Raw genomic sequence first — 20,297 nt, 5'->3', positions numbered from 1 at the left:
TGTGACCATACTTACGAAGGAGGACCTTTTTTCGCAACAACGACACACACAGAGAGATTCGGAGAGCAGACCCTTACCGTATTCTCGGTGAAATTGTAATCCAGGGAGTATTGTAATTTGCCCAGTTTCTGGTCCTCCTTGGGCTCTGCCTCTTTCTCCGTTTCAGTCAGCCCTGTCTCTGCATCCTCCTCATCCTTCAAGGCCTGAAGGAGACACCCACCAAGAGTCAGTGTCGCCTGTTTGTCGCTGGTGCTAGCACCCAGCCAGCCGTTCCCCCGCCCAGGTCCTTCCAGCGGACCTACTCCTGTAAAAGCTGCCTTTTTGTTTTATGGTGTAATAAGGGGGTGGGAGGGGGAAACGGGGGGGAAGCAAGCACTAAAACACCATAGCAGTTAACACCAGGACATGCTCTGTGATGCACTAAAAGCCCCGGGCCTTGTCCCTTGAAGATGCTTTTCTATCAATCTCTGGGTGTTTCTGTCTAAAGAGAGGAAAGTTCAAATGATGTCGCCAGAGATGAGAGCAATGAGAAGGCAATAGAGGAAGAAGAGGGGAGGGAGAAGAGAAGGGCTGCCCCCTGAAAGTCGAGGAGTCGAATCAACCGTTTTTGAACCCACAGGCCAAGTTGAGCGATCGTTTTTCTTTTTATATCTATAAAGAACTTTGTGCTCTTGTAAACAATCGAAACATGAACGCATTGGTTTTTATAGATATAAAGATTAGATATGCCGCAAAAAAGCCACAATTCACTGTAAACAAGTCTTTGTTTTAAGACGGGTGGGTTTGCTGACATTGTTGCATTGAGGACAGTCTGTCCAGTCCCTCCCAGCAGGGAAAGACGAAAGTCCACTGCCCCACAGAGGCCCATGTCCGGAGCCGTAAGGCACGTTCACCCCGGGCCTTTCCAAACTGACCTAGAGTCAGTAGTGGTGTTGGGCCACGTAGGAAATGCACCCGGCAAATCCAGCGTCCCAGGGAGAGGTCCCATGATGGGATCTTCCCTGAGCGGCTGAATGAAGGAATGAATCCCCCATTATCAAACTATGCTGGGCAAAAATCATCACTGAAACCCACGCCCCTGGATTTTTGGACTGACAGATAGTCTATATGGTAAAAAAAAACGGAACGAATAGTCGAAACCGATTTCTATGGATTCAGACTTGAGGTACAGCCCTTCTTAAGAGACACAGATTGAGGACAGTTAGAAGAGAGAGAGAGAGAAAGAGAGATGCTTTCCAGAAAAGATCACAGCAAGACAATTCCCTTGACGTTATTTCAGGCAGATCAAGTCTCTGGCAAAAACACATATCAAGTGGGAAGAGTCTGAAGTGGCAGAGAGAGAGAAGGGAAGTTGCCCTATCGCTAGCCTGGCACTGAGGGTAAAGGTAGCAGGGGGGAGGCATTGGTGGTGTTGCTGGTGCTGGGGGGAGAAAAGGAGGGGTGCTGGTGGGGGTTAGGGTGGAGGAGTTTCTTATCAGACCCACATGCGATTGAAGAGGCAAAGACTAGCTCTCAAGGTCATTCATTCAGTGTCAAAGTTGCCTTCCAAGATGTCTCTTTTTTCTTTATGCATGCAGAGCATTCTCTGTCGTTCAAACCAGTGCTCTCGTGAGATCCCCCCCCCATTCCCCCATTCCCCCCAAGTCTGGTTACGCAATCAAGACACAGTCGCATTGTCACCATAACCCCTAAAGCTCTTATGTGATCCCCTACGTCGATGGTAGCTAGAAGCATCATGCCAGCAGTGGGTTGGGGAGGTGTTGGTAACTGGGGTTGTAATGTACATCGGGGGGGCCTGCTTCTATTAGTTTGTCAAGTTGCTCATGTGAAAGCAAAAAAGGCTGAACAACACTGATTGTTTTTAAAAAGAAATCTGCTGAGCCACTTTGGTCTCTGTCTTCTGGGAGAAAATCGGAATTTAGGTTTTTTTTAGGTTTCTTTGACACATTAAAAAAGGGTAAAAGTAGAGCAGGTAAAATGATTGAGGAAAATAAAATCCCCTAATTTATCAAATGTGTGAATTTATATGATCTTATAAAGTTAATACAATTTCTGCGTATCAGTTCTCTGGAAAAGGTACGATCTGTTTCACTTGGGTTGACAGATGCAGAAATGCTAAATTCGACTGCTTCCTTTTCATCAGCAGTTTCAAAAGAGCATTTACTTGTAGAGCCTCTCAATCATTCCACGTTTCGCTCGCGGCCACTCGTTTGAAATGCAAATTAAAGATTCAAAAGGCAGGAGACTTTAGCTTGGCACAAAATAAATCAGCATGGTTCAACCTTGTCAATGCGCACCCAGTGTTTCTTTCATACGTATATATGTGCGTATGCAAGTTGTACACACATATATACAGCAGATATACATGTACTGTATGCATAGTTACATATATTTGGTTCTATGGGAGTAAGTTGTTGTCAAGAGGCTATAAAAACAAAACATCAGAGCAGCAGGCTTAAGAAGATCCAACAGCAATTTGGAACCTACCGCCAGTGACCATCCCGAACAGTCATCAGACACAACACAGATAAGGAGGACATAGAAGGAAGAAACACAAATTAAAACAACCACACACAGGAGTTAACACACCAGAGTCTGGGCACACCGGGAGAAATGACCGCTTGCCTCCGAAGTGGCAGATTCACCGATCTCAGAGATTAGCTATAAGGGCGGTCTTTTATTTTGATTAATGGCTATTTGAATATATAAAAAAAATGGATGCTTCTAAGGCAGCCAGAATATTGGAAACTAATGGGAAATCTTGTTCTCTAACAAGCACAAGTGATGTGCTGTAGCGCGGCTATTTGGTTGACCTTGCTGGCTGTTAAAGCTGCTCTCTGTCACATTAGAAAATAAATGAGTCTTTAACATCTTAATATTAATTCATGCTTTCTTCTGCAATAAGTAATGAAGTATTAAAACATTGCCAGTGGTTTCTATCTACGATTCAGATGATAGCAACAGATGATAGGTGTTGCAGCAAATTTAACACATTTTGTACATGATTCCACTAAGGACGGCGGTATAATGATGCTCCGCCTGTGCAATTAGTGCTCATCTCTGAAGTGTCAGGGTTTTCCATTGCTACCCCGTTCTGTTACTGGTGAAAGGTACAGTCTAATTACATTTCCCTCATGTGTTTTTATCGGATTGGTGATGTCATTTCTCTTGGTGGATACCACTTCATTACACGGCAAATGTTACTCACACTCTTCAACATGTGAGCAGGTCCTCATATGACAAAAAGAAACACTCAGGAATGAAAAAGTAGGAGAAAAAGAGAGAGATTGAAACACTCTCTCTTCAATCTGAAGCCATTTTAATGGCTTCCATTAAATCTCCTGTAATTAGACTGAATTCTATTTTTTAAGTAGGTGGTGAAATATAATAGTATGTTATACTGTATGTATATATTTGGCAACAATTATATATAAGACATACAAAATACATACAGTAACAGCAATTGCATTTAAAAAATAGGAACATTTTTGAACATTATTCTCATACTGTTGGTGAAAACACACCTTAATGTGTTCATGCAACTGCAAATGTGATCAATCAAATCTGTCATAATACAGCAGTAGTAAAAAAGTATGTCCAACAGAAAAGAACGTAAAAACACTAAACATTATTGGATATAGTTTTATATATATATCTGGACAAATATTTGTTTTACTTCTAGCATAACATCGTGCAAAATCCAGCAGAAACAAACAGTTTTGGGCGTTAAGCGCATTATTAAAGGATTTGTTCTGGATTCTAAGCGTCAAAAGTTCAAAAGTCTTTACCTCGGTTTTGGCTCCGTCCTTGACGTCCATCATGTTGATGGCATTTTTGCCCTTGTCTTTGCCCTTCTTTTTGTTTTTCTTCTTGAATATCCACTTTTTGCAGACGCAGAAGCAGCACGCTAACACCAGGATGATGGCCACGAAGGCGATAGAGACAATGGCCCATGACGGCACTGTGGAGAGAGACAAACGGGGAAAGAGTTTGGATCAAACTTATGGGGGGAATAAAAACGTTGCAGTGAAGAAAAACAACATTTCTGTGAAAACTAGCGGTTATACCAACTGACTGAGGTGAGATAAAATGAGACACTCGATCAGCACCTAAGCCAGCGGCCGGGTCCATCAAGAGGTGGCAGACTCCTAATGATCGGGACAAGACCCGACTGAACAGCCTCAGCCAATTTAGTGGAGGTAACAGATGTTGGCATTTTCCACTTGCCATTTACACAAAAGATTCTCAGACGTCTGACACTTTCACGGATAATCACCGGCAACACAGAACTTGAGCTGGGTCTGAGAGCGGTGGTAATTTTTTTGCCGGGCTGGACTTGAAAGACATTAGCGATGGTGCAGCCATGAAAAGGCGATGATGCAGTAAAATCAAACAGATTCACGGGGGTTTTGACACACATTGTTCACATGCTCTCTGCTGCTGCATTACCTTTATAAAAGCTATGAAATTAGTCTTTTGTGTTGAGATTTAAGGCTTTGAATGTCTAATGGTTTAGAGAAAAACCTTTCTCAGAAGAAAAAACCTAGTCTCATTGGTTGAATTAAACCTGAACATTTAGATTTCAGTTCACGGGGAAGTTAAGAGTGCAAGAGCGAGAGGGTTTCTTTAATTTTAAATGTTGTGATCCAATAGTCAATTTCCTGGTAATCTTGTCCCCTCAAAACATTTATTTTATGCCCTCCAGCTGAGTAATGTTGTTTTTGTGTGACGAGAACTGAGCCGCCGCCCAAACAGCTTGTCATGTGTTGTTATAAACGTAGAGTTTCGATTTAGGATTTCAAAAAGTTTTTTAACCTTCAACACAGCATGAAAATAAACTTAAGAGTCTTCTTTCACTTTTGACAATATCACTTTAATGTGGTTTGTTTATGCCAAAGGACAACTCTCCCTTGATGGTGCATTTTGTTGCCTTTAGTCAGGTTGGAGAGACATTCATTAATCTATCTATGAGGTGTTTTTTAATAGTATTGGACAAAAAGTCTGCGCTTGCCTTTAAGCAGTCAATTTGGGTTAAATGCTCACTTCATCGGATTCCATCAGAATTTTCTGTTTTAAAAGACACGTTTCTGCTAAAATCACAATATATAAATATATTTTTTGGGAGTAAACTATAATCAATGCTTTTTAAGACCTTTCAAGAGTTAGAGATAAGCTGCTCAGCTAAATTATTATGTTTAAAAGAGGCACATATCTTCTTGTTTCCTCCACCAAATGTTGTTGTCCTACCGTGTGGACCTGACTGGAGAAACTGGACAACCGGCGGTTAACTCTGTCACCTGCAGACTGTCAGACACTCAGCTCAACAACACAGTGAAGCTCTAACAGCTTGCTGCAAACACAGTGACACCTTTCCCAACTATAATCAGTGGTGCATGCATACAGCTACGGTATACACCACACACACACACACAATGATGGAAGGAGGAGTGGGTTGCTTTAAGTAGCAGAGAGACGACAGAGAGTCCAGATGGGCTGAAAATAATGAGAGACCTCGCAACAGACTTCTCCCTTCAGCAGTTGTAATCGCTGCTCCTTTATTCTACTCAGCAGACACCAAACACCTGGCAGCCCACCCTTCATTTTAATAGAGAGGAATAACAGACAAATGAGCCAATTTTGGAGCATGAATTGGTTTTTTTTTTTTCAGTGTTTACTACTCTGAGAGTACTGAAAGGAAATAGGGAAAACTTCTGACTGCAATTTTACGGAATCCCTGAGAGGCAAGTGGGGAAAAAAAGGAGAGTCTGGTGATCAAATTTCTAAATAGTATCAACAATAATCTCTTCTCTGCTGTAAGAAAAGGTGAAAAATTACTTGCCAAGAATATTCTTCTAAGTTTCTCAATTTTTTTTCATCTGTGAAACAGATGGGAAAGAAAAGTTGGGAAAAAGTATTGGTGTGTGAAAAAAACCATTATATTCATTATATGAACCTTGTGTTTAGAGTTCATGGAGAAAGTCAAAACTTTTTTTTACTTGTTTTCACGGATGAAAACTGAAAAGTAAAATTAAAGTAAGTAAAATTTATTATCCTGTAAAAACTTTATTGACCAGTTCATAATTTATAAACACAGGAGGGAAAGGAATTTAGATCAATCTTAGAATAAAGATCACCAGAATTTTTTTTTCTCACTTTTCACTTAAGGCCTCCGTACATTTGTTACATCTTAAAAACATATGCAATACCGAAGAAACAAATACAAAACATTCATCATCATCTCCAGAAATACAAACACAGTTCACGTCATGGTTCATTTAAGGAAGCAACCCAATGGCGGTCACAAATCCAACAAACCAATAGATAAAATAAGTCCTTTGAAGACTTTATCTGAAAAACTCCAAAAAGACCCATCAAAACAGAAAAGTTTATTACAGTCTATCACTCTGGGGTTTTTTGCTCGCCAGCATTCAGCTGTGGTTTCCTCGCCGAGGTCCGAGGGGGGAGAGAGAGAGAGAGGAGGAAAATCAATGCTCTGTTGACAAAATCAATAAGCACTCTCCTCCAAGGAAAAAACAGTGAGTGATGCTCTAAAATAACTTAAGGATCTCCAGCTTTGGCCTCGCCCAGGAGCGGTGTGCTGATGGAGGTGACACGGGATGGGACTTGTTTACTATGAGCCATCTGAAACCGACAGCATTTCCTTTAAAAACTTGAAACTATACCGAGAATAAACTGTGAGTCGGGTAGAGTTTCTTGCGGTTTAGAGACATAAAAAAAAAAAAAGAGACTGAATTCTGATTGGGATACTTGTTATTAAGAAGCCAAATGTTGAATGTTTAACGACGGTCAAAGTAAAATTATTCACTTAAATTTTAATCTGTCATACAGATTTGTGGTGCAATTTCTTAATTTGACAATTTGTAAAGGGTTTAGAAGTAAATATACCTAATAGCTTTGTTAATGGTTAATAACACTTTCACCAATGTTTCATAGATCAGTTAAAAGCCATTATTAAGGGATTATTTTGTGTTTGAAATTCGGAAAAATCCAAGGGACTAGTTGTACCGTTTGGCCGCTGACCTTCTTAAAAAGTTTCACAATGCCTCTGGACTAAATGTCCAACATATTAAACAGCAAACGAGAAAGATTTAAACCGCTTTATTAACTACTTATTCATATTTATGGCTGCAAAGTTAATAGTTTATAACAGTAGAAAGTAAGAAAACCATGAGAATGTTTGAAAGACAGTGTTTACCCTTCGGTGTTATGTAGTTATACATGTTGGTAATCAATTTGTAAATGTTTGTTTATGTTAAAAAGTTGTTAATAAATGGATTTTAGTCCAGATGCTGTGCAGATGTTTGCAGGTCAAACTGTCCGATCAGTCACATGGATTTAGTCACAGCCTGGCAACCCTTATGTTGCTCTTTCTAAATGCTTATAACTGAATTATAAAGCTTGAGTAAATGTTTTGTTAAAGCCATTGTTACAATTTATAAACCCTCATTAGAAGGTAGTACTAGATATTTCTATGCTAAGAGCTTGAAAGACTTTACAGAGAAGTTCTGGCTTCATCTCCAGTTAGTTTTTTATAAAAATCCTGCTGACATTTAAGAAAGGAACTCCTGACACCTCTAACCTTGGACAAAAAACAAGAACATTTATTTTCTTATACATATGAGCAGACTGTGGCACATTTCAGCACTGGAACAGCTACTTTACACGTCGCACATACAAATGCAAACACAAGGTGACGTAAGCCGACAGCCCTTTAATGGAAGTGTCGGAGACGGGACAAAGCAAAGCGATAAGAATCAGCTGGAACTGATTTATTTTTTGCCCAAAATAGAAGCTCTGATTAGCATAAATCTAAATAAACGCTCTCTTTCATAACTCCTAAATGCTTATGTCACTCTACACTCATTCTGGCATTTCATCAAAAGCTCACGACGCCTGATGATATGACATTTAGCCAGTTACAGTGGAAATCACCACATGAACCCAGCCCTTACCTTATTCATCAGGCGTGCGTCTTCCAGTGAAAAGGCACTTCTGTGCTCCTTAATTAAAGAAACCTGAGTCCCAAAAAGCAATAAAAGTATCCCCTAATTAACTACATTGTGTGAGTGTCTTCTCTAGAATGAGAGAAAGCGAGCAGGAAAAAAGAAAATAGAGCGGGAAAAAGTGAAAGAGAGGACGAGGGAGCATTTGCAGCACGGACGCTGCACTTCAACTCCCAGCACTTAGCTCTTGTTCCGCTGAGTTTCTCTAATGGGTGGGTTGCGCATGATGAAATCCAGGGTTTCTGTTCTTTTTACAGCACTGCCATTGAAATGGTGTATGGCACCGGAGCACTAACCAATGAGACATATATACAGCGGGTAAAATAAGTATTGAACACGTCACCATTTTTCTCAGTAAATATATTTCTAAAGGTGCTATTGACATGAGATTTTCACCAGATGTCGGTAACAACCAAAGTAATCCATAAATACAAAGAAAACCAAACAAATAAGTTCAGAAATTAAGTTATGTGTAATAAAATGGAATGACACAGGGAAAAAGTATTGAACACGCTTACTGAAATTTATTTAATACTTCGTACAAAAGCCTTTGTTGGTAATGACAGCTTCAAGACGCCTCCTGTATGGAGAAACTAGTCGCATGCATTGCTCGGGTGTGATTTTGGCCCATTCTTCCACACAAACAGTCTTCAAATCTTGAAGGTTCCGTGGGCCTCTTCTATGAACTCTGATCTTTAGTTCTTTTCTTTGTATGTATGGAGTACTTGGGTTGTTACCGACATCTAGTGAAAATTTCATGTCAATAGCACCTTTAGAAATATATTTACTGAGAAAAATGATGACGTGTTCAATATACCCGTACATGTATATAATATACCCGCTGTATAATATATATATATATATATATATATATATATATATATATATATAAATATTACTTTGTAGAACATTTTAGTGGTTCCTCGTACACCAGTGGAAGTATTAATTCCACTGAATAATGCCATATCTATATTCAGACAGTAGAAAAGGAAATATAATACGCCACATAACCTCAGCAAAAAAGATTTTGGCTCTGATGCACCACATTTCTGGGTTTGAGCTCCGTGACAAGAACTTATCAGATCTCATTTTAAGAGATGGTCAAAGAGCGAAAAGCCAACTTTCATTATATTTTGTGTCCTTTAAAATAATGCAGATGTTCTTAAAGTCACTCCGTAGATATACAGTAAGAGAAAGGAAAGTATTAATATACATGTAGGTCTATGAGTCATTCCTACAGTTTTTGAGGACTGTGCAATTGTGAGTGAGATAAGTAAAATATACAAAATACTAATAAAAATGATGGCAACAACTCTGAAAGTAAGACCTAAATTGTAATAAAAACAGATTATCCTTTATTACTAGTAGCAAGCATTTCAGTGTATGTCAGTCACATTTATGAAGTCTCAGTATTTTGTTGGATGTGAATTCAGTTATTCTTTAAGGTGCTCAGAGGAATGAACATTTAAACATTTATCATTTACATTAAAACTTGTTGCTTCCTCTGTAGAGAAAGATCCAGTCAAAACACCAGAACAGCTACTGAATAGAGCTTGAAGTGAGATTGTGTATCCTTTTCAAGAAAAGCATTAATCTATATCCACTGTGATCAGCATTAGTTTGTCACTTACATTGATGGATACTTCAAATTAATTTCATAAAGATTAATGCCAGCGCTGTAAGACGTCTCTGCTCAGACTCAACTCTGTATTTCACAAAGAGTTCCTCCGCCCCATCTCTGGTAATACAGAGCACTTTACATTTGACAGAAAGCTTTTATGAACTGGATAGAGTTTGATGGATGCATTTAAAAGGGTACGTGTGTGTGTGTGTGTGGATGTGTTGTGTGTGTGTGTGTGTGTGTGTGTGTGTGTGTGTGTGTGTGTGTGTGTGTGTGTGTGTGTGTGTGTGTGTGTGTGTGTGTGTGTGTGTGTAATATTGCATCTGGGTTATATCCACTTCCAGCAGCCCACACTAATCCAATGTGGCAGGACTCTGTTGGTCAATTAACCTTGACATTAAATCTTGTTACGCTTATGAGAGAAACACTCTGTCCGCGACCTTTCCCCGCTGAGGCTTGTTTAAGCAAACAATATGACTCCAGCAGGGAGCATCTTATAATTATCTGTAACAATGAGAGCTTATGATAATGAAAAACTGTCCTCTATGTTAGCTTGATACAACAAAAAAAGGGCTGGTCTATTTCTTTGTAATTTGGTTAAATTATTTCTATTCTGTCTGGTTCAATATTCAGATTATTATCAGAACATGTTGATGCAGCGACACAACGCATCTGCGAGAAACTCTGAGTTGAAGTGACACTACATTAACAGTGCAGGAAGAGGATTTACAACAAGAGATGACACCAGATAGAAGAGCATTGTAATTTTGAGGCACAAAGAAAAGTAGAGCAGCTTAATTTGGAGCACAAAGATGAATGGACAGCTTTGTTTTCTTTGCTTTCAGAGTACAACTGTATTCACACTGCAAATTTAACCATTTGAACTTGGGCAACACCAAATATAAGCACCATTTTCAGCCTTAATCTCATCCGACTTCCTAGGGCACCTTCTATTATATATATATATATATTTTTTATTTTCAATACATATTATTTTTCAGATGGAGCTTTTTAAGCAACAATTGACTGAAATATCTCAACAACTTTTGTACAAAATTTTGTACATATATTCTTGCTCCCCAGAGGATGAACCCTGCTGATTTAAGTGTTCCCCAGAACTTTCCTCTGGCGCCGACATAAGGTCGAACTTTTCTTAATCTAAATGTGTCCAATAGCTTGGTTTGGAGACTTCAGCTCTCTATTATCATAAGGATGTTGATATCCAATTGCATATATAATTTAAGCCCCAAAAAGCCTTGTATAACAAAAACAACACAAACTGCCACCACTGTTGCTCATATTCAGCTATTTCTGAGTGTTCACAGGTGGAAAAACAGCACTAAAACAAGTCATCATGTTTACAAAAGCTCCAGCGACAGAGACTCATAATTTGACCCTCAAATGCTGACAAAATCTCTGAGAAAGATAGATGATCTGTTTCCCATCTGTCGACTGAGGCAAACTGGTGCTGGTTGAGACTGATCTAGTTTGGGTTTGACCAGCACCTTAATGGTGTCTCATGACAGGCAAAACTTTTGCAAAGCGAGGGCAGAGAGTAGGCAACAATTGGCTCGTCGCCATGGCAGCAGGCAGGCAGACACGAACGGCTCTGCTGATCCACCACTGTAATCCCCCTTTTCACAAACTCTGCTGTCTGTTGATTGTGAGCAGCCACAAAGTCAAGTTGAGACACAGTCAAGCTGTGACGTATCTTTTTGTATTTTTCCTTCAGCTTTGTCTAAAGTTTCACCACAATGTCTTTAAATCTTGTATTCTTATTTTACTACATTTTTAGTTGCAACCACCAAATGTATGAGTCAGTCAGAGTGCACAAAATAAAGCTTTGTTGGATATATGCTTTTGTGGGACAAAACAAATAAACACAACTTAAACTTAACTTAAAAACTGCCTGGATTTTGTCAAATAAAAACTGAATTAAAATAAAATTGATTAATTATGACGGATTGCTCCACTAGAGGGTAAAATATATCTTTTAATTAAACCCTTTTTGCAGCTTTCAAAATGTTTGTGAGTGCCTTTGGCTGCCTAAAAGCACAAAGCCGCTGATTAAAAAGAAAGAAATATATATTTCCTTGAAATGTCAATCACTTGTCTGTGTTATTTGGAGTAACAGCTGGTGGAGCCAACAGTCATGGATCAAACAGCTTCTGCGCTCAGAGGTTAATTGTTATCGGGAGGCAAAGCCTTGGGTGTTTGAATAACGTACGAAGAAATTCAATACACTGGTTTCCTTTGAGGCAACGTCTCCGCTCAAAAGTCACAATATGGTTTAGTGTGATTACAAAGTCCGACCTCAGTGTGTGTGTGTGTGTGTGTGTGTGTGTGTGTGTGTGTGTGTGTGTGTGTGTGTGTGTGTGTGTGTGTGTGTGTGTGTGTGTGTGTGTGTGTGTGTGTGTGTGTGTGCTCATGTTTGTGTGAAAGGATCATTCACAAATTGATTGTCAGGCTTCTTTTTTGTTTAAGGAATTATTATACACACACTTTGTGCAAAACAATCATGTTGATATATTTAAATTATTATCCATTGCCTCTGATATCAATCGCTTTAGTGGGGGCTTTTCTCAATTCTTCAAACCTTATTTATTTAGTTTGTATATGCAGAAGAAAAACTTAGTTTTGGGTTTTTGTAATGTGAGGATTTGGTGTTTTTCTTGGTTTTACATCTTTGTAAATCTCTAGGTTTTGTACTGTTGGTCAGACAAAAAAAAGCAATTTTAACCATATATCACCTACAGCTCTAATAACTATTTTCAGACAATGTATACCCTAAACATTACCAGATTAATTGAAAAATGCTCAACAAAATTATGAAAAATAGATATAGTAAATAATGTCTATGTTTTGGAAAAGATTACTCTTTTTTTCTGTCTACAGAAAAATGTTTTCATTAAATTCTGGACCAAGTAGGTCAAATACCTTACGGCCCTTTTTTGTTGAGGTATTGAATGAAAGACCCTGTAACGTTTTCTTAGTTTAGCAAACCTTATTGCTTTTTATTCTTTTTTCACCTAAGTCTACCTCCTAAAGAGAGCCAGAGGAAATAAAACTGCTTTTGTTCTGATGTATGTTTGTAATTTAAACTGCTGTCCCCAAAAATAAAATAAGTTAGTAAGACCATAACAAAACTGCTTCGTAATCAATATACCTCACCACACTGGAATACAGAGTAGGTGAGATTACTGGAGAAAATATGCAAGCAAACATATTTTTGTGACTCTTCCTTCAAGATCTAAGTTGAAGAAATAAAGCCCAGTAAAAGCAGAAAGACTGCGATAAAGTCTGCTGGTTTTTGGAAGCTTGAGCCATCAGCCAGCAGATGAAGCTGAGGCGAAAATCCCCTGCTCAGAGAGAGATATGTCCTATAGATCCTGATGGACAGAAATTGTGCAACAAGTTTGGCCGCTCTGACAGCCCCATGCGACCGGCCTCAAAGCCTGCAGAGCTTAAACTGGGTTATAAGCCCCAAAAAAGAAAACCTTCTACAGAAGCAATAGCTGAGCGTGCAGCTTCTCATCTCGCATATTCCTTGTTGAATCTGCCGCCCGGCTGACTCTCCAGACAGTATCGATATTCCACGGAGTAAACAAGACTTGGGGCATTCATCATCAGCTTGGCAGCACAGAGGAGAAAACACTGCGTTTGATTGAAGGGGATGAGGTGAGAAAACAGTAATTTAAAAACCCTGATAACGGACTGGCTTTTGTTGAGAAGCTCTCAGATAACTTTTCTGCCCAGGGTATACAAAAGAAGCCCACATTTATTTTTTTTATACAGATTACAATGTCAAGGAGAAGTATTGACTTGTCTTCTCTACTTCGAAAGATGGTGTCAAAAAATTGTCAGGATTGGGCTGGATGTAGTAGAAATAGCAATACATTTGCAAAACTGATCCAAAGGGGACACCAACCTTAAAAGCCCCATATTGGAATGAGAATACTGAAAACCATTGATCCTATTCATTCACCCTCTGCACCAGTACACACATTCAAAATTCAAATGCTTTCTCATTTTGCATCAATGACAATGTGCTGTTCAAGCCCACGTAAAAGATAAAGCTCATTAGTTTAAAGCATGAGCTATCTGAATATTAATGAGGTACTTTATTTTGTAAATCTGCAACATAGTCCAAATAAACCGTCCTCTGTGGGAGGAGGAATTTTTCATGCTGACTCTTGGAAAGAGGGAACATGACTGGTGGTGTCATTTGTGTCTTTGCTAAATAAATACAGCTTCTCTATTTCCTGCTGTGATAATTACTTCCACAGGAGCCTGCTAATATATATTTATGTTAAGATTTCTGCTAAATGCTGATACCCTTTTGGATCGCAAGGTAGTTTTTTTTATCCCAGATGACACATTGACAACCATATTATGTTCTGTACTTAATACTGCAAAATTCTCCAGGCACAAAAGCACATTTGTGGAAGTTTTTGGTTGGAATGTTTGGTGATAAAAGGGGGGGATGTGTTTTTATTATGTGGAAATGAAGACACAGTTTTGACTGAAAGCACAAGGAAGATAGAAAAAAATGAAAATCTTACAGCAAATAATAAGGCCAGTTATGCATAATTTATCATGTCAAACACTTGAATTATTGTTGCCAGATGTTTGTTCTCCACATCAAGTAATTCAGTAAGACAATTTCATTTAAACCAGTCCGTGCATGAAAACCTTGTATTTGTTTCTCACTGGATTCATTGAAAGTCTCATCAAAGCTGGGAAATGCTGGCGTTTTCTTGTGCGTCATCAGCAAAAGTTTACTCACATCTGATCATTTTTTTGAGTCACCGTTACATGAGAGTCACACTGAATGGTTTGAATGGTTTCGAATCAGAGGGAGTGTAATTATAGGCACATCGCATTTTCTTGCAAGGCGACTGAAAAACAGTGTTTATGAAAAGTGTAAAGCCTGCAAACTAGTGCATTTTGTATCTTTCTCAGTAGATGTTTTTTTTTTTTCAAATATTCAATGCAATCATGTATTTCTGCTTGACTTCTTAGACGTTTCTCTTTCTGGGCTTTTTGGATGGTTAACCACAAATGTAATCTTAGAGCCTATCAGCTGGAGTTTTTCCAATACCAAAACCAGTATTGGAAATGCCACATATACAGCCTTAAATACTGGATCGGGTATGCGAGTCTATGCACCATCCGACATCATTCTATCATACAATTTACAAGCTCATTTATGCTACACAGAAACAACAACTATATGTGTCACTTTTAACTTTTAAAAGCGATGAGAAAGAAGCGAGGTGGCTCACTCGTTGCATCTGCATCCGAAATTGATGAAGCCATATTGATTCTTTCTCATCTCTGTTGACAGTTGCACATGCCCAGTGCTGATCGGGCAGGTGCTAGCAGAAAGTGTGACGTTAACCAGAGCTAGCTAAACGTTGGCAATTTGGCAATGTTTTACAGTTAAACAGTCAAACTAGATAATAAGATAAATTCTATGGCATTCCTTCTTTATATGTATTTGTTAATGTTTTACAAAGAGTTTAACCTAAGCCAGGCCAAACAACCATGATAGCAGTTAGATCACATCCATAAAGGGTTAATTGTATTCAGCTGTTAAATAATAGTAATAACATATATATTGTTGTTTTTGATGCCCTGGTATCAGATTGGTACTTTGTATCTTATTGAGAAGGAAAAACTGGTATCAGAACATATCTGCTATCAGCCTTTGGTATATGAACTGACAAAGATTTAACTGGGATTTTAACAATGTCCGTTTAGATGTATTTTATGGATTGGAGTAAATGTCATGTATTACACTTGATTAGCTTATTTCAAATCAGACACTTCCTTCATTATCACAGCATCTATCTTACTAAATGCACGATAATCAACACAACCTGGTTGTTGCATAATACTCCACCGTTTACAGGGACCCAAACGCATCACTGATTGAAAGTTTTGAACAGTTTGGACGATTCTTTTTTAAAATGAATTCATGAATTATTTAGTCAAGAAAATGTCAGATAATAGTGTAAACTGTCAGTCACACTTTCCCAAAATCCAAAGTAACCTCTTTTGTTGTTCTGTCCAACCAACAAACTAAAATCTAAAGTTGTTCAAAGCCCTGAGAGGCAAGTGAAAAAAAATAAATCCATCTGTTCTAAATCTCTAAGTCTTCTATCCTGTGTTTATGACTTAAGAACAGGTGAAAAAAAGTAGTTTTGCCAGGATAATCTTTCTTAGAGGCTTTCAAGAGGCTGAAGTGCACCACTAACCCCTGTTCTAAATAGGACTAAAAGCATGATTGTTTTTTTCCAGGTGAGTTTCTATTAAATTGTAAACACACAACATATGTATATTTTATTAAGAGTGCACAGTGTGATTAAAACATGTTTTTACAGAAAAAAAGGATACTTGTTTTTTGCCTGAAAAACACTTTTCCTGGCAAAAACTTTTTTCCAGCTGTTCAGTAGTAGGTAAGTCAAAAACACAAGAGAGAATACAATTAAGGCTAGTTTTTGAAAATGAATCAACAGGATTATTTTATTCTTTTAACTCAAATGTTTGCCTCTTTTAGCATTTTTACTTAAAAACAACAAACAATATTAGTTGATGATCAAAGTAGTTGCTTTTCTTATTTCAGCTTAAACATTTTCCCAGTCTTGTACCTGAGAAAGTACTGTAAACATACTTACATGGGATTTTGTTCAGCTCATTCATGAACTTGTCCTTCAGCTTGGAAAAGGCCTCGTCCTTCTCCCCGTTGCCCGGGCCGGCCATGTTGGTGGTGTTGGAGCCGGCAGTGGAGGAGTAGGCGGTGGTGGGCTCGGGCGCCGCCGCCGCCAGCGCTTCCCTTCGACTCTCACTCATTGTGGCGATGCTGGGCAGCCAGGCAGATGCTGGAAAAAGTGCAGAAAGAGAAAGACGAAAACAGAGTGGGTTAGATTATTGTTTTGGGTTTTTTTCCGTCGCTTTGACAGATGCATGTCAGAGACGCACGGCGCTCGCCTTGTCAGATGACTGAGCTGACGCAGACCGTGTGAGCAGCTGCTGGCTCAGCCTGGGTAAACATCAGCTGTGGCCCAGAATGAATTGGCCAGCGCGCTGAATTCAGAACAAAGCTACTCACTCATTGCTTAAACTCCAGATTAGCATCACAGAGCAGAGATAAAATGATTATTTATTACTCTCCTATACACAGGCAGTAGATCTCAGCTCTGCTACTGGCTTAATTGAAATTCAGGGCTTTTAGAAGTCAAGCGAAACAAGTACAGTAAATAATGTTGCAGAGCAGAGAAGATTATTCACCCGCTATCTTATCACACTGTGCTCTTCGTACACAGCAGGTGTGTTTACTTAGCATTTAGGTCTTTTGTGAGGGGGAAGAAGGAAACAATGTGTTGCTTATGTTAACCAGAGTGTTTGTGTACTATATGTGTGGTTACAGTCATGTGTCCATGCATGTGCATTGCTTAAATGTTCAGTATATCGCAGCAGTATATCACTTTCACTGTGGGAGGTCAAAATGAAGCTCAATACTACTTCAAGAGAAAAGGAGTCACATACGGTATATTATTATGGTGATATAAGTACCAACTATCAGTGTATACTCCATACATTGAGCAGGAACTGGTTGTGGATTGTAGTAGAAATACATATGATTCTAATCCATTAGGCCTGCAACGAAGGGTTATTTTTAAAAAACAGTTAATTTGACAAGTTGATATGTTTTTTAAATATTTTTCTTTTAGTATAACATGTCAAAAAATGTTAAAGAGCTCAAGGTGACATCTTCAAGTTTCTTCAAATGTCTGACCAGAAGCCAAAAACCCAAGGATATTTCTTTTTCTGTCATATATATGACAAAGAAAGCAGCAAAACTTAACATTTGAGAAGCTGGAGCCAGTTAAATATTGAAATGCTTAATAGATAATCAAAGAAGTTGCAGATTAATCTTCTCCCTTATTTGTTTCTGTATCTTCTTTGTATTGTTTCTATAAGCAAAACATTAAAGCAAATTGTTAAAACAAGTATTTGTAATACCTATGCCTTTCATGCTTACAATGTATATTCTTCTACTATGTAAATTATATTAAAATTAAGTGTTTTTTTAGGAAAACACTGGCATCTTTCTTTGTTTTTCCAGTGTTGCGTACTACTTAGTATCATGATACACAACTGTTGAGAAAAGCTGCATCACCGTCACTACTGTAACCAGGAACTATTTATTGTCCACTCTGTGCAGGTACTAATTTGGCTCCGTCACCATGGCAATTAAAGAGGATAATGTCATACTAAGGTGTTAGAGTTTTTCCACCAGTACACACAATGAAGGTTGATGGCCTGATTTTCCTATTTTACCACAGTACAGTGCTCATTAAACTTGCATTTTCCAATTACAGTTTTGTTTCATAAGTGGCATTCTACTGTTGCCGACAAAAACTGAAAAAATTGAAAAATCTAAATCTTTCCTCAAAAAAATGGCCTCTAATGATATCTGTTTCTAAACCTCAAAGAGCTAAGCTCAAAATGTGGTGGTAAATCATCCTAATATTATATAAAAAAAACACGAGTAAAGTAAAAGACAGCTTCAGAAAGCTGAAATCCAATTCATGTTTCTCCGATTATATAAAATTAGGTTTCCAAAAGCAGCGAAGCAATTTCAACTGAATTACAGCAGCGATATGAAGTGTGCTTCTCCATGTGCTTCTCAGATATAGTTTAGCTGCATCTGGACACTTTAGTTGGGGGTTTAATTCTCCTGAATTTATCAAGACACTGATGTAGTTCTGATAATTAGCTACACGGAAAAAACAAACTATGATCTAGTGTTGTCACTGTGTATCTTCAAAATAAGTCATTTCCTATCGCCCTCTGATCTAGAGAGAGTCAATCATGCACTTACATCTCCCTCTACCTCGTCATTTCTCAGTCTACGATTTCCTGTTTACGACTAATACAAAAAGCTGCTGCGGTTATTAACACGGTCTAAGAAACAAGACCACATCAACCCTATCTTTGCATCCTTACAGTGGCTTCCTGTCGAATTGTCTACAAATCTCTCCATTGTCTCGCCCCTGCATATATCTCAGAGCTAAATTGTGTTTAAACCTTTTAATGTTACTTTATTTTCACATTTATGCACATATATGTCTTTACGCGTGTATTTATAAGCACATATGTCTTTCTTTGTGAAGCGCTTTGGTGCAAAACCTGTTTGCGTGTCAAGTGTTATATAAATCAAATAAACTTGACTCTTTGCTTTACTGAGAAGTCATGTCGTAGCATATTCTCTTGTTTACTTAGCTCTGACTGTAGTTGATGAGGGAGGGATGATCAGTTCTTATTCTCCGTACTCTTCCTGATTTCCCAGCTGATTGGGGAATTCAGTCTGGCAACGCGCCACAACCCTGTTTTTATATGATCTAGGTTATCTCTGCTACTGTTGGGACTGGTGCCAGCAATAGATGCAGTCAGTGGGTTTCAATAAACAAAGTAGATGCATTTGTGCAAAATCAATTGGCCATTGCCGACATGAAAGATTGTTCTTGGGAACTTGGAGGATATGATTTGCATTTATTAAGGCTGCTGCCTGGGAGTTGGATCCAAGAGGCAATGGAGAAAAGGCCGACTATAAAGGAAATCATCCCTGTAATTACAACAAATGTGGGTAATTATTTCACTTCATGGTTTCAAGACAACAACAGAAGCAAATGGGCAAAGAGAAAAAGCTGTCAAAATGTCTAGAATAACTTTATTTGTGCATTACAAGAAGCACACTGATGCTTCATTGACATCAAACTGAATATACAGTGAACATGTACTATGGACTTGGAAAGTGGTGTTAACAGATTTTTAGAGGTTTCTTTTTAGGCGTAGCAACATGACATGAATGGCATTAATGAACACTAATGCACACTGCCATTTCCTCTACCATTAGATCCTGCATATCTATCAAAGAGCAGGAAGACTTCAGTGCTGCAAATATCCAACAACCTCCCCGTCATGACGGGGGATTACTGGAATAATGACCAGTAATGACGTGCAAAAATTAAGTTATATTGTTCCACCACAGGTATTCATATATATATATATATATATATATATATATATATATATATATATATATATATATATAGTTGGAGAACACAGTTCTGTATGTATAATTGTCAGCAGTCCAAAGCGAAATAAATCCAGGAAAGGCCCATGTTTCCACACTTAAATCGATTATGTGAACAGATCAGAATCCCAACACTGACATTACATTACATACACGGACACTACATAGTGTACAACAGAAATCCCTCAGGGAGACGCATTACTGAGCAAAGAATACAGAACATCAAAGAACCAGAGGCAATACGATTATTCAAATACAAACACCGACTAGAGAGGAAGCAGGAGGAGACTAATAGTGGCGTAATCCCTAAACACATTTAGTGAAGCCTCAGTCCGAACCAGCATAACAAAAAAAGACGAGGTAGATTATTTCTGCTGCTGGCTTGACTCTCCGAATACATATCCAAAAACAAAGTCTATACTATTAGAAAACATGCAACTGAATTAACTATACTGTCACTCATAACATACAGTTTTCTATCTTGGTTTTCTTAGTGGAAAAGTTTGTATAATTACCAGATTCATATGTCCCAATTATAAGAAAACCA

At 38.4% G+C, this 20,297-nt stretch overlaps 1 protein-coding gene across 1 annotated transcript in view; it reads right to left on the bottom strand.

The window, feature by feature from the left end:
- The window catches only part of syt1a (synaptotagmin Ia), a 43,782-nt gene extending 27,282 nt beyond the window's left edge, over positions 1-16,500 (bottom strand). Inside the window, exons 1-3 of the mRNA XM_054624811.1 lie at positions 16,326-16,500; positions 3,789-3,961; positions 78-203 (exon numbers count right to left, since the gene is read on the bottom strand). Of these exons, the coding sequence (XP_054480786.1) occupies positions 78-203; positions 3,789-3,961; positions 16,326-16,500 (474 nt within the window). The remainder of the gene's footprint in view (positions 1-77; positions 204-3,788; positions 3,962-16,325) is intronic.
- Between the last annotated feature and the right edge of the window lie 3,797 nt (positions 16,501-20,297).

The sequence above is a fragment of the Anoplopoma fimbria genome, chromosome 23 (assembly GCF_027596085.1).
Source record: "Anoplopoma fimbria isolate UVic2021 breed Golden Eagle Sablefish chromosome 23, Afim_UVic_2022, whole genome shotgun sequence".
Taxonomy (NCBI): Eukaryota; Metazoa; Chordata; class Actinopteri; order Perciformes; family Anoplopomatidae; genus Anoplopoma; species Anoplopoma fimbria.
Note: the sequence above shows the minus strand (reverse complement) of the source record. Positions and strands in the feature narration are given on the sequence as shown.